This window comes from Rhamphochromis sp. 'chilingali' (assembly GCF_963969265.1).
Source record: "Rhamphochromis sp. 'chilingali' genome assembly, chromosome: 13".
NCBI lineage: Eukaryota > Metazoa > Chordata > Actinopteri > Cichliformes > Cichlidae > Rhamphochromis > Rhamphochromis sp. 'chilingali'.
Window position 1 is genome coordinate 7,134,921 of NC_137940.1, and position 14,638 is coordinate 7,149,558.

The 14,638-nt window shown below is 38.4% G+C and overlaps 1 protein-coding gene across 5 annotated transcripts in view; it reads left to right on the top strand.

The window, feature by feature from the left end:
* ldb2a (LIM domain binding 2a) overlaps window positions 1-14,638 on the top strand; it is a 119,764-nt gene that overhangs the window by 76,193 nt on the left and 28,933 nt on the right. For all 5 annotated transcript variants that reach the window (XM_080900564.1, XM_080900565.1, XM_080900561.1 and 2 more), the window contains exon 3: window positions 314-486. In XM_080900564.1, the coding sequence (XP_080756690.1) occupies window positions 314-486 (173 nt within the window). The remainder of the gene's footprint in view (window positions 1-313; window positions 487-14,638) is intronic.

The window sequence follows — 14,638 nt, forward strand, 5'->3', positions numbered from 1 at the left end:
GCTAATTATCCCTTTTTAGAAAAGGGAGTGGTTCTGGTAGTATCTATACAGAAGCTGTTGTATAATGCATATACATTGAAACTAGCAGCAGAAAAGTCATATAATGTATAGCCTGTACATTATATGCTGCATACAGTATAAGAGTAGGAGTCTATAAATTATGCAGTTGCAAGTATAGACAGAGTGATGGTAGCAATAGCATTATAGTCTACAGTAATAGCCGTATATTTTTCCCTATCTCCACCACTCGGCATTTCATATTTGGGCTCTGACTGTATTTTTCAGCTCTGTCCTCTCTTTTGTTTCCTCGCAGCAATCGGCCGGACGTTGATCCCCCGTTATTTCAGCACAGTCTTTGAGGGAGGGGTCACTGAGCTCCACTACATCCTTAAACACTCCAAGGAGTCGTTCCACAACTCCTGCATTACCCTGGACTGTGATCAGTGCACCATGGTCACCCAGCACGGGAAACCAATGTTTACAAAGGTAACACCTGACCCCTGAGCTTCTCCCAACATGAATAATTGATCACAGGCTATGATAATGGCCCAGGCGAGCCACTTAACTGGTTAAAGATCAAATTCATTTACACCCTTTGAGTCTTTTTTTCCCCCTTTATCCACTTTCATGTTGTACATGGGTTTTGAAGTCACATCTGGGGGCTTTACTGTTTATGCTGTGGAATTAATTATATGATGAATTTATGGGTTATCCACTTAGTTTGCATAGATTTCAAGTGTTCATCTCTGATATCTGTGGGAAAAATATTAAAAGATTGTGTGACATTTTAGTTACAGTAACTTGAAATTGAAGTAACTTAATATGCTTGTCCTTATTTTCTGTCACATGGCAACTGGCAGAATGGTTGATGCCCAAATTCAACATGATAAAAGTGTCAAGTCATGAAGTAATTATATTTGCAGGTACCATCAATTCTGTGAGGTAGAAACTGCTCTAAACACTCCAATACTCTAAAGATATCAACAGTTTTTTTTTCTACTCTTGTTTTCATACATTGACTAGAAAAGTGGATATCCTAATGTGGTCATCTCAGGCAGACATATCTGCTGTTCATATGTTTTGCTTATGAGGTGCAACTGAGGAAATTTGGTCTAAAAGAAAGGTGCCCTTAAAAGGAGACGAATTAAAACAGCTTTTTTTAGATGGTGGGTGAGCAGAGCCGCACCAAGGGCCAGTCTGAGTGAGTCAGCAAATTATTTTCACTATCAGTCAGTCGATTCGTAGCTTTTTTTCTTTTTCTTTAATTTTTTTGAGGAATCCTGCAGTTGTGTCCTGTTTTAGTGGATATGTGCTTAGATGTGAATATTAAATCTTACACATTCATTACTCAAAAGTGCAGCTTTAATAATATGACATATTTTATACCTGTCTAAACATGCACCTTACATGAATTTTCTTAGGCCAGATATCTCCAAGCTACTGTAAATATCAAATATGCTCATATTTACTCTTTTCACTTCTAGACCTCAAAATCTACTGGTATTGCTCATATTAATGCTGGATTCCTAATCCTCCAGATGCTCCGAAGATATTGCTAGGGGGACATGAATAAGACTTTTGAAGAGTAAAGTTTAGTTCGCAGTAACAGGAAACACAAATTGCACAGGTGAAATAATCCCAACCTGACACCAAGGTCTTCTGAAAGCACTAAAGATGAGCTCAGCTGCTTTTGTCTTGTGGAAGAGAAATCCCTTGTGAGCTGGAGTGAATATCTGCTTCACCACAGTCTGATCTAGATGGCTCGCTGACTCTTAGTGTTCTTCTGCTGACTGTCTAAATGAATCTGAGGCCAGATAGCTTGTCAGCGCAGAGCAGCCGAGCTAAAGGGATTCCATGTTCCCTGTACCATGAACCCTGAGCTGAAGCACCAGACCGGATTGTTCTGACATTAAACAGCTATACGCCCTCTTGTTTTCAGGACTTGACAGCATACACTCACTCGTGGGTGTGTGTGTCAGTGTGTGTATTGTGCAGAGCGCAAAATTAAGCTTTGTGATCTGCCAGAGGCTGTTAGGCTAAAGGGTGAATTAAGCAAATTATTTTCTAAAAAGAAATAAACATAATCTGCCAATGGGCATAGATTTCCTTTAGCTTTAAGAACAAGTAGACTTCACAATTTCACAGACTTTATTGGCTTTGGGTAATCTTTTTCCTAATAATAAGGCATTGATTTATCTTTTGATGTTTTGCATTTAGCTGTTAAGTTGAATTGAGAAAACCCTTCAAATAGTTTGACATGGATTTTCTTTAATGCTAAGTGACATACAATAGTATTATGTCATTTCAATTTCAAGTAGTTTCAACTTTTGCATAAATGTATAACCTATAGAAACTGCTTTGATAGTATCCTGTCAGTTTGATTGAGCAAGATAATTTGCCAGGGCTCTCTGAAAGTTGACTGAGAGTCAGGAATAAACTAATATGATCACATTTATGATTCTACATTATGATATTGTTTACACAAAAACATTTAATAATATTGAATGCTCTGTTAGAAACATTTTTTTTAAGTTGATTGAACTGCTTTTAGTTTTACTAACATCCACTTCCACCTTCCCTTTCTCACTTGTAAAGAGAAATTACTGAACATTAGCAAATATACAGATTTTCATATCACTGAACTACTGGGGTTCTTCACTAACAAACAGGTGGTTAGCTAGCAGCCCCAAATCACATGGGATTGGATAAATAATGTATTTTTCCAATAAGCCATCAGACATATCTTGGTCTATATTCAGATTGCTGACAGTTGTGGCCTAAAAGCTGGTTTTTTGGCTCATTTTGACTCAGATCTGTTTTTCCTGACAGTGCAAATAACACAATGACAGTGATGTTTTGATTTGGCCCACTTTCATATGCAATCCTTAAGCCAGGTGTACACTACAATTTTGGGCTGGCTCAGTCAAAAGCTGATGGATGTGAAAGAATCATAATTTTATCTTTGGTAGTGTCTCCAAAGCAATGCTCCTGCATCATGGAGAGAAAGAAGTTCAAAGTTGGCTGTTTTAACAGTCTTGTGACTAAAAAAATCCTAAACTCTGACAGTGCCAGAAATGAACACCTCATAGCGTGACTGCTGCCAAGTCCTGCGTCTACTAACCAACCAGGAAGAATCTAGTACGATATGGATATGATGCACTGGCCAACTTCCCAAGGCACTTGGGAAGAAAAAAAGAAAAGAAAAAAAACAAAACAGAACAAACCCATATTAAATAAATGGCAGTACAATGGAGAAAATAAAATGTTTGGACTCGAACAAAGAAGAAACTCTAGTTGAGTTGTGGCAGCAGCAGCCTTGTTTGTATGATGTGTTCTCCAGCTGTTATCGTGACTGCAACAATAAGGATGTAGCCTGGAAACAAATAGCCGAGAAATAACAGATGCGCGTGTTGGCTATCATTCAGTACTTATTATCATCATAGAGTCTGCATACATCAAACTTGACGTCCTGCACGAGTAGATCCATGTTGCACTGTGCGGTTTGCAGTGAACTGACAAGATTGCTGCAACCCCACAGTCTGTACGCACCCAAATCAGATACAATCTTTCTTTTTTCTTTTTTTGCAGTGCGACCTCACGGTGAACTGACAAATCAGAATTCACTTGACTTTCACATCACTCCACCATCCTGCAGAAAGACTCTTGTGGGGTGTCGCTGGCAGATGTAGTTTGATGTAACCAAGGCATGCCTCATTTTTTGATTACACTTGTTTCACTGAGGCCATCGCAGTCCCACCAGTACTGGCTCTATCTGTGCTTCAACATATACCTCAAGTAAAGTAAACCAGCAGCCACTGCGCCATAAAAAGCAATAATTTAAAAAACCGTGGATAGTCTCATTGCTGACAGCTAGGGGTGGGCGATAGAAACAATATACGATAGAAACTATATAAATTTGGTCAACAATAGAGATTTTGACTATACCGCTTCATGATGTCATCAAGCTGCGCCTGTTTTGGTCGAAAGCATCGCAGTGGCTACAACAATTATCATCTGCAAATTATGCAGACAGTCATAGCAAAGAGATGAAGCACTTTTGAAATATGGGGAAAGCCAAAAACTGCTCTTCCTCCACTTCCGTAACATTGATACATTAATGCTGAATTCTCTCGCAGCTGCTCTATGTTGCAGTATTTTAATAACTAACCTTGTGTTGTGGATGAATGATCTCAGTTGTTCTCCTGACTGACGTTTGCCCCGTGTATAGCATCCTGCTATGCGATTGCATTTGTCCCTGACCACCAGAATCCCTCACGTTAACTTTTATCAAGTGGAAAAAAGTTGGCGTTCATCCTCCAGCTTCACTGTGCTAATGTTATGCTAACATACCTGTGTTGCTAGCAATCACGTAGCACAACATTATATACCAGGTAGTCCAACTTCAGTAACCCTGCAAACGCCACTGCTGTTTAGTTTCCTGTCTTCATTTATGTTGGAAGTGGTAGCAGAGCTGTACGTTTTACTTAGTTTCAAAAATCTCTCAGTCAGAACATGGTATGTCATGTTTAGGTGGAAACTAGCGAGCTAACTTCCTGTTAACTTCTAACTCCGTTAAATTTAATAACTTCTGTTTTCATGGATGCCTGGATGTTAAACGTAATTGTTACACCTGGTAAAGCAGCAACACTGATGATTTTATTAAAAATTAAAGAATTTAGACCGTTCTTAACTCTGTGTTCGTTTGACTTTGGGACCTTTTTGGACCCAGATTACTCCGCAAAGCTCCTCACTATGGCAGCCGTAATGCTCTGACAATCCATCAAGCAGTGCGGCTTACCAAAGTTGTACTAAAACATTTTTTAACAGATTTCTGCACGCCAAAATGTTTTTGAGATTTTGAGAAAATTAAAGGATTTTAAGTGTGCTTTATAGTGTGGAAAATACGTTATACAGAAGAAAAGAATATATCGCAATATATATCGTTACCGCACATGCTTCAAATTATATCGCGATATGAATTTTAGGCCATATCGCCCAGCCCTACTGACAGCTGCTCACATCTACAGCACATCATTTTATAAATAAAACTTTAATGATAGGATCAAGTTATTAAGCATACTAGTGTTTTGCAGGAAGAAAGGGGGCAAAAAAACACATGTCCTATCTATAAAAAAAGTTATGTTTGCATAGGTAGAGTGTATACACATTGCATGAAGAAACCTGGTTTAATTGCTTGTGTGCTATGTTGGAGTACATTAACATGCAAGACTGCCTGCATTTAAGTTTGTAGCGAGGGGGCACATGAGCCCAGTGTTTCAGTCAATTTTGTATTCATGTAGGGGTTAGTGGCTGAGTGGAGGTTGGGTGTAGGTTGAGGGGGTCTCTTTGTGTTATTATATTAGTAAATGAGTAAACAATCCCAGTAACACATACAGGAAATATCTTTTAATGTTTTTCTGCAGTTCTGTAAACAAGTCTTTTCAAAAAGAATAACACCAACAACACCCCCCCACCCCACCCAAAAACAAAATATATTACAAGTGTCCAATATTAACCATACAGAACGGGAACAGAACTGCCCCGGCCCGGTCAACAAAAAGCTAAATTTGATGCTTGCAGCGCTGCTCTCTTTTCATCTTCACCTAAATTGGATGAGAAGAATTAATTCATTAGAAAAAAAATTCCAATAACTGAGCGTGTTCTCCCTGAGCTCCCAGCAGCAGCAGCAGCGAGCCTGCAGCTCTGGAGGCCCGAATCTCAATCAGCTCTGCCTCGCCTCGCTTTCCTCTACCACAACCACCCTCCTCCCCACCATCCCTCTCCACCCTCCTCCTCCCCCCCGTCTCTCATCCTCCTCCCTGGCTTGCTGGCTCGCTCATTCTCCTTTTGCTCTCTACTCCACATCTCTCTCTCTCTCACTCACCCACCACCCCCCTACCCCTGCACCCCCCCCCCCCCCACACACACACACACACACACACCCCTCATCCCTAGAGAAATCATCCCCAGCTCCCAACTCGCTCTCTTGCTCTCCCTCTCGCTCTCTCTGCCTATATCTGTCTCTTTCCTTTCCTGCTGCTACCTCTCTCTGTCTTTCAAAATTTCTAATTTTGAGCACAATGAAAGAATAATTTTGCTTTGCTTTATTAAAAATTTCTTCTTGTTTTCATAGTTTCGGTCATCTTCCCAAACAGAAATAAAAACACTGTAGTTACAAATATAATTGATGAGTAGTCACTAAAATGAAAGAGTAAGATGATCAGAATGAATGCTTTCAGGGGCATTTCGTTCTTTTCATTGTAGACTAAATAGTAGATAGATAACAGAAAATTGGATAAACAAACAACAAAAACAAACCAAATATCCTTTGCTGAACAAAAACTAGTGATGTAGTGGTCCATGGTTAGCCTCCTGGGGTTTCTGTTGTGCCCCAGTGAATCCGACAGTTACTGTATTAAATAAACTTCCAGGTCTGTTTAATGCCTATTGTTATTAAAAACCTAAATATTAAAATTATGAACTGAGGTTGCACACAGGCTTCTCGGGTTGAATTGCATTTTCCTTCATTCTTAAGGTACATGCAGCATTTCCAGGATTGTATGTGTTCTAAATTTGGCTTTACCCGCAGGTAAGATGGTTAAAGTGCACGGCTCCTAAATGGGAATTTGTTCTCATAGATGGTTTGTATTTTGTTTCAGACACTGTTGATTGTTCGCTCCAGTACTTCTGTGACTGTTTTGCATCAACATGACCCATAGAGTATTAGTGTGGCTGTCAAACCACTGATATCAACTGAGACATAACCCATTGTGTATAACTTACAAGTGGATTTATATGGAAACCTAAATGTAGTATTTTGCTTAACATATTGTTTTGAAATATTAGATAAATTACTTACTATTGCAGCAATAAATGACCAATTACACTCACTACGTATTGTTTAATGATTACATTTGATCATAATGTGGACAATCTGTGATGAAAAAAGAGCAGGCAGCAGTATTTGAACAAGCTTAGTACAGTTTAATGAATTCATGTGTTCTTTTTTTTTTCTTTACCTTTGTGTTGTTGCTAATCTCGTGTGGTGCTACAGACTAACGAACGGGTTGGGCTAGCAGGACACTAGAGTGGGTGGCTTTCTCCAGGGGCTGGTGGACACTCTGTGGCGGGCCCACAAAGCAGCGAGGTGTTGACAAGGTGACACAGGGTGCCAATTTGACCAAGAACTCCCAACCTCCGAGCCACCCCAGGTATCCCAGCACCTTTATTCACTCTCTGCAGGCCTCGCTTTCCCTGACCAGTCTGTGTTAGTTCCGGGGGCACGGCCCTTGTTACCGGTGCCCAGCTGGGGGTTTGTGCATGCTGGGAGGTGAGCGAACAGCAAAAGGCGAAAAGGCGAGTTCGTGACACAGTGATCTCAGCTGAAGTAAATTTAATTCCCTGAGTGGATTTTTTTTTTCCTTGGTGAGAAATTGACTAGCTGATGTGTTATTCCTGATATATGCTTTGCTTTGAATGTGGCCAGCAGTGTCTACCGCACGTTTCTTATAATTGTATGTATTAATTGTGCATATCTATCAATATCCATTTATCGATGCCTTTATTTATTTATTTAATAATGGTTGTTGTTAAACAACAGAATGAATAGTTAATGGTTACTGATGGTTACTATGGTTCTGAAAATATGTCCCAAAAAATCTGAAATTTTGTAAATCATAAATAAAAACAAACAACTGCATGTAAAAAATAAATATTTTTAATGCGACTCCAGCAACCTACCTAAAATAGTTGGGACAGGAGTTTGTGTACCCCTGTGTCACCGCTTCTTTTAACAATACTGGATTATGTAAGGGTTTGGGAACTGATGAGGGTTTGTATTGTTCATTCTTACTTGATATAGATTTTCAGCTCAACATGCGTTCTGCTTCATAATGCATCAAATGTTTTCAGTGTGTTACAGGTCTGGACTATTTAAGCACCCGCACTATCTAATGTCACATTCCTTTTATCTCAGGAATCAGATGTTGATCGTTATCCAGTGCAACACGATATCACGCCAAAGGGTGTCATAGACACGCTTGCTTTGCCTCTCCAATGCGTGAAATTGACAAGCATGCAGAATTTGCAGTACCAGCAGGGGGCGATGATATATTTATGTTTAAGTTGCTGGTGACCGTGGAAGGTACATTTCAGGGTGCTTCTATGCCAAATGATTAAGCTAGGTGGCTAATATGTACTTACATATAAATGTGTTGGTAATGCCTCTTTAGACGCTTTTCTGTGATTATTTTAATGTTGGCTTGAATTTGTCTCTACCCGCAGACAAGATGGTTTGCAAAGTCAGGGTTCCTGCGACTCTCCGAGTGGTATATCTGACTTATGGGAGCATCCCAGTTGAAAATTGTGATTGAGCACTCAGGATTTAGGACCTCTCACTTCAAATTGATTATTGCACTATTGTGGCTTTATGCTGCTGAAATGTATGTAGAATGTAGTTTTGATATAGTAGACAAGAACATAGCTGAACACAGCACATATTATTCCAAATCTTATATACGTACTGTGTATCACAGAGCATTATTGGTGCCTTCACAAATGTTCCTATTACCAGTGACATGTACGCTCATGCAGCCCCATAATATCATTAATGTTGGCTTTGAGTTGTGTGCTAATAATGTACTGGATGGATGAGTATAGTAAAAGTAAGATTGTCTGTTTACACAATGGTCTAGTTTCTTATCTATACCTATGGGCATCTGTTCAAGTGGAAGGAACAGCTTCATCCAAAGGGTCGCTGGGGTCTCCCTTAAAGATAGGGTGAGGATCCCAGCCAGTCACAAAATACTACTCTTACACATCAAAGGGAACCAATTGAGATGGTTCAGGTATCTGATTAGGATGCCTCCTAGGCACATCTAGTCAAGGTGTTTTGGGTATGTTGTACCAGAAAGACCCTGGAGCTGACCCAAGAGACCTCCTGGCTTGGGAATCCCTCAGTGTTCCCCCTTGGAAGAGCTAGAGAAAGTGACTTGGGAGAGGGAGGTCAGGTTTGCAAGTCATGAATATGCAACAGTTATTTACAGTTTATGTGTTCTGCTGCTATCGTAGACTTTAAAGTCAGGTTTGGTACGGATGCTACAACTTTGTGAGTGCTAACTCTGAATTCAACGGGAAAAAAATTCTAAATTGGAACTTTTTTAATGCAACTTAATGCTTCAATTGGATGCACTATTATGGATCAATGCTGCTGAAATATGCATATGTGACACTGTATACACTATAACACTAAAGGTGTTCAAGAGTCATATACTCAAGTCATTAAGGTTCAGCGTTATCTTCAGTTTCTTCAGTTCAAGTGTGTGGTGTGTGTGTGTAGACAGTTATGTTGTTGTTAGTACTACTTGGGTAGTGTGTTGTATTAAGATCTCATAAGCTTATTTGTCCAGAGGCAACGCAGCTGTCACTATCAAATAAGTTGGGTGCATCATGGCTGGGGATGTTGAATCCTGGCTTGCTACAATTGGATGAACTGGTCACTTAGAAACAGACTCCATTTAAAAAAGGAAACCTGAACAAGGCAGTGAAAATATCCTGTATTGTATATGTATTGTACAGCAACTTCATCACCATTAGTGACCATGTTTCTCTTGCTCTTCATATGCAACAACGTAATTCAGTCTATAATGAATTCAGTGAACTGGACTAAGAATCATATCCATAGGCAAATAATATACACTTTTGTGAACAATAGCCACAATAATCCAGTTCTCACTGAAATGTTAGAATGCATCTCATTGCAAAAAGAGGGAAAATACAAATGTGTTTTGCGATGATACTTACCCAAAGACCACTTATACTAGGACAGAAAATAAAACTCAAAAACTAGTTTCTACAGTTTAAGATAAACATCTCCGATTGGTTTGTGATAGAGTGTAATTTTGTGAACCACACAAAATTACTGCTAATGCTTGCTGTGCTAACCCAGTTAGTTAATTCACTGGAGATTCATAATCCAAAAAAGAAGTACATCAGCATCAAAACAAAAAGCATCCTTCTATCCCAACAAGCAAAGGAGTAAAACTCAACTTTATGTCGTCAACCATGAGCTCAAACGATAGACTCAAGTTCATAAACACTAGCTTGTTGTAGTGCCACCTACTGACCTTTTTGTGTAACGGCAGAATTAATCTGCTGTATAAAATATATATAAGTCGATTTTATGCAGGTTATATGTAGAATGTGGTTTGCGATGGTCTTCCTATAATAAGCAAGGACTTTCCTGGAAAAAAGTGTTTTCTTTGGGACAGCATGTATTTATAAATGTATATATTGTATACCACTGAGGCTTAATGGTGCCTTCACAGGTGTTTATATTACCAGTGGTATGTACAGTAATGCACACTAATGCATGTTGCTCATTAGCTTGATGGATAATCTTTTCTTCAATTCTCTTCAATTTCCTCTATCTTTACCCTTTCAGCGTTGGTTTAGAGCCTTTTTTTTGCACTAGTTGGTATTTTTTGCACCTGCCATCTTTAACTGGGATTTTACATTTACAGTATTTAACATCTCAAGTTTTAATTTCATGATGATTACTATAATAAATTTGCAAAGGTTTTTTTTCCATTACATTTTATTCACCTCTGTACTTTTTTCACCAGGGTCCATGAGATTATATACATTTCAACCTCTATTCAAAGCCAGAAGAGGCAGTCAGGGAACATGGGGATAGAATAGGAGGGGATATCACAACTAGCCAGCAGTCAAACTGACAGTACTGCAGTTACCTCTTAATAGCAAAGCCACTGAGAGATCCCAATGAAATGCTGTTCTTAAGTTTAAACTATAATCTGCACACATGTCATAATTATCATAAATAAAATGTGTTTGTTGATTTAAAAGTTAATTTCAGCTATTAAATTAGGCCCACAGTTGGAAGGTGATTATAATTTTCATGGAGAATATTAAAATATCCTGGGGCAACATTAGAGTATATATATGTTTTACTTTAAGGCTGTAATTGCTGATCATTTTCGTTTTTGATTAATTGATCAATCACGCGGTCTTTAAAATGTCAACAAAATGACTAAATGTTGTAGTAGCTGTAGTAGAAAATTAATAATCCCAGTAGATATTTATATAGGAGGCAGTTTCTGAGTGACTGATTTATTTCTTATGCAGACTTAACATATATAATATAACACACTTTATTCACGTGTACGTTATTACTAACAGCATTTCTACAGACTTCTCAGTAGTTACTAATCATGTTGAGTTAGAGAACTATAACCAATGTCAGCAGTTTGTTGCTAAAATATATTTTACTTTAGCCAGCTCTGATCTTGTTCATATTCACCAGAAGTAGTTATCAGGTCTTATATTAATCGATTTAATGACCTTCAGCTCCTCTGTTATTAATGATTGCCAGGTTAGGGTACAGTATTGAATATTGTCTCGGCAGCAGGACGTTGTTATTCTTTCTTGCTCTTTTGAGCTGGAGATCCCCTGATCTCAGCCCCGTTGTGTGGAAGATTTATGACTCTGCTCTTAAATCAATGGGGACTCTCTGCGAGGGGCCGTACCATTTAATGGACCACTTTTTAATTTAAGGGGATTTTCCTTCTTTTAGTTTTCATAAGGGAACACTTTTTGGCTAAAAATAAATGGTTACAACCATGCTGAGAAATATTAGATTTTAACCAATTGACTTTCACTATGGTGAAATAAATAGCTTTGTATGATTGAATCTATTCTGGAATCTGTGGGAAAAAAGAAAGCCTTCCTTGGTTGCATTTGTGGTTAATATAGCGTCTCTGCACCAGTGCCACTAAGATAAATTCCTGCGCATTTATTGCGCTTGGCAATTAACGGGATTCCTATTCTGGTTCTGATTTAGGCAGCTTACCAATTTATTTATCAGTTTCAGGGAGGCAGAAAGCTTGCAGAGAGAAATAGGAGCAATAGTAGATGCAGTGCTAAGGACACTCACTGTTGGCACTATGGAAAAAAGAATCAATAGTGCATTGTTATTTCACTGTAGGCTACAGCACCTGGAACGCATCAGAAGATACCAGCTCACTAGTAAACACAATTCAAGTTATTTAACTGCTGGTGGGTAAATTACACAAATCTACTAAAAGCAGACTCCCAGGAATGATGTAAAAGAGATACCCGTTTCCCTCAAATTGGCCTATTATATATAATATTTGGGCTTTTAATAGGTTTCATAAGCCCAGGGGGTAAAAACCTATATGCTACAGAGTGACAATGATGCATTTTATTTCAAAGGAGGAAAAGAAAGAAAAGACCAAAGGTAACATTTATGAGGGGTTTTTTTTTGTTTTTGTTTTTTGTTCTTTTTTTAACATTTAGCAGCAGTTTAAAGAGGCAGTTTACAACTGTCATACTCATAATGCCAAATGGTCTGGGTACCTAGAGGTCAGTGATTAATTACTTTGGACTTATGTGGTAGGAAGTGTATTTTCGATATACTCTTTTTTTAACACTTATTCAATGTCTGTAGTTTCAAAGTAAAATAAAATGTGATACAGTATATGTCAAAAGTTAAATGAGTTAGGAAAGTTGGTCACATAACTGCATTTTTAGGTAATCAAGAACGTTTTTTTTTTAAATCTGTCTATTTTAAATCTTTATGGAAGACATCAGTTTATCCTAAAATGTAAATATAATCCCTAAATTTGCAAATACATAGTTTTACTTCTATTTGAAGCTATTTTTATTTCAGTCTGTTACGTGCTGTGATGTGTCCCTGCTTTCCCTTTCAACTCTAAGGTCAGCCACTGGACAAACTGCTGTTGGAATTAAACTTAAATAAATAAAGAGAGTTGTCACTGTCCATTAAACACCACAGATTATTTCCAAACATTTCTGTAGTCAAATCTAATCTTATCTAGCCCAGACAAGCCTATTATCAAACGATGCAGATCCCTTAAACGCGTTTACACATAAAACCACTGTATCAGCATTTTTGTGACAGTTGTGTCAATCACTGAAAGAAAATCACAAGTTTTTCATTTACTATATAAGGTTTAAGACCAATTTGGAGCATAGACACAGACCAAGAGTTTGGTCTTGTTTGAGTAAATTAAAACCAAATTTTAAAATGAAATAAATAAATAATTTCTTTTTTATGCAGAAGAAGACACATCAAGAAATCCAGTATTGCAGCTCAGCAACCAGTAAGCGTAAATAGAAGAATATTTACAATCCAGTAAATACTTCATCTTAGTTATTCCTTGAGTACACACTAATCATGGCAGGTCTGACTTCATGCACTGTGCCCCTTAACAAGTGGATTGAAGTGCAAACTATCCACAAACCAAAGTCTGCATGAAGATCTAAAAGCTTGTTTCTGTCAGTTGTTTATGCTCTTATGAAATTGGAGAAAAAGAGTATAAAGTTAGAGAAAAATGTGTTTTTTTTAAAGTCAGGGGTCAAGCCAAATATGAAAACAAAACTGTAGTTCAACATGCATATTAATGTACAGTTTCAGAAATGAAAGCATACCAGAAGTTTATAATCCGGGACAAAAGTGTGGAGTGTTTTTTTTCCATATTCAGAAATTGTGTATGCTGTAACTTTATTGCAGTTTATTGTTTGATAACAGAATTTTGGTTATTTTGTAAGTGATTTAAGTGTTAGCCACATGTTTAGTGAGAGCTGTTAATTATAGATTTAATTTTCTGCTAAAAGAGAGCATTTAACAGGTATTTTCATTAGAAAACTGTGTTTCCCAGAATCCTTTGTGGTAGACGAAAGTTACTCTGGGTTTAGCTAGCAAAAGAAAGTTTTCGGGAAGCCATTATATGTTGCTCTGATGTCGAGCAGTTTATTTGTTGTACATTCCCCTTTTTGAAGCCTTATATAAAGACTATCGTTTCTACAATTGATGTCCGATCCATTTTTTTGGCTAAGCGGATTCGCCACAATAGTGTATGTTGTACATATTTTTCATTTATTCCCATCACACATGCATTATGGGTCTTTCAATCTAAAATGAAACTTTTTCTAAACTGGAATATTGTAATCCCCTTTGGTTGGGTTGGTTGCACATTATGCATTAGCCACATGTTTAGTTAAGACAGCAGAGAAGCAGCTCTGCATTCAGGGAGTTTTCTTATTGTTTTTTGTGCAATTGAGCTTCTATTTATGCTTCTTTAACTGAGTGTGTTGGCACGTGACCAGCAGAGGTGGGTGGGTGGGTGGGAACTGGAAGGGGAGGTTGTGGTGGTGGTAGTGAAGGGCTGGGGGTGCAGTATGGCCGCTAGCCTCTTTCTTGTTGATCCTCAGGAGACCATCTGCGCTGGGGGCATTGATTAGAGTGTGTCTGGTGGGATTACATCTTTGCTGTTGCCATGCCAACTAATCAGCTGATTTTTTCCCCCCCCTCGCTCTGTCTGTCTCTCCATTTCTCTCTCTCTCTCCTCTCTTTGCCTGGTTGTCACAGCAACAAAATACGGGAGAAGCGCAAGGGCCCCGGCAAGCGCTGAATTCAGCTAAAGGGGCGAAAAAATGTTTTTTTCCCCCGCTCTCTCTCTCGCTCTCTCTCTGTCTCCTCCTAATTGGCAACTCTCTCTGACCTGAAGTTCTTTTGTCTCTGGCGTAAACACACCCCTCTCCAGATTACGTTTATTTTCACATTTTAGAAATAGCTGGA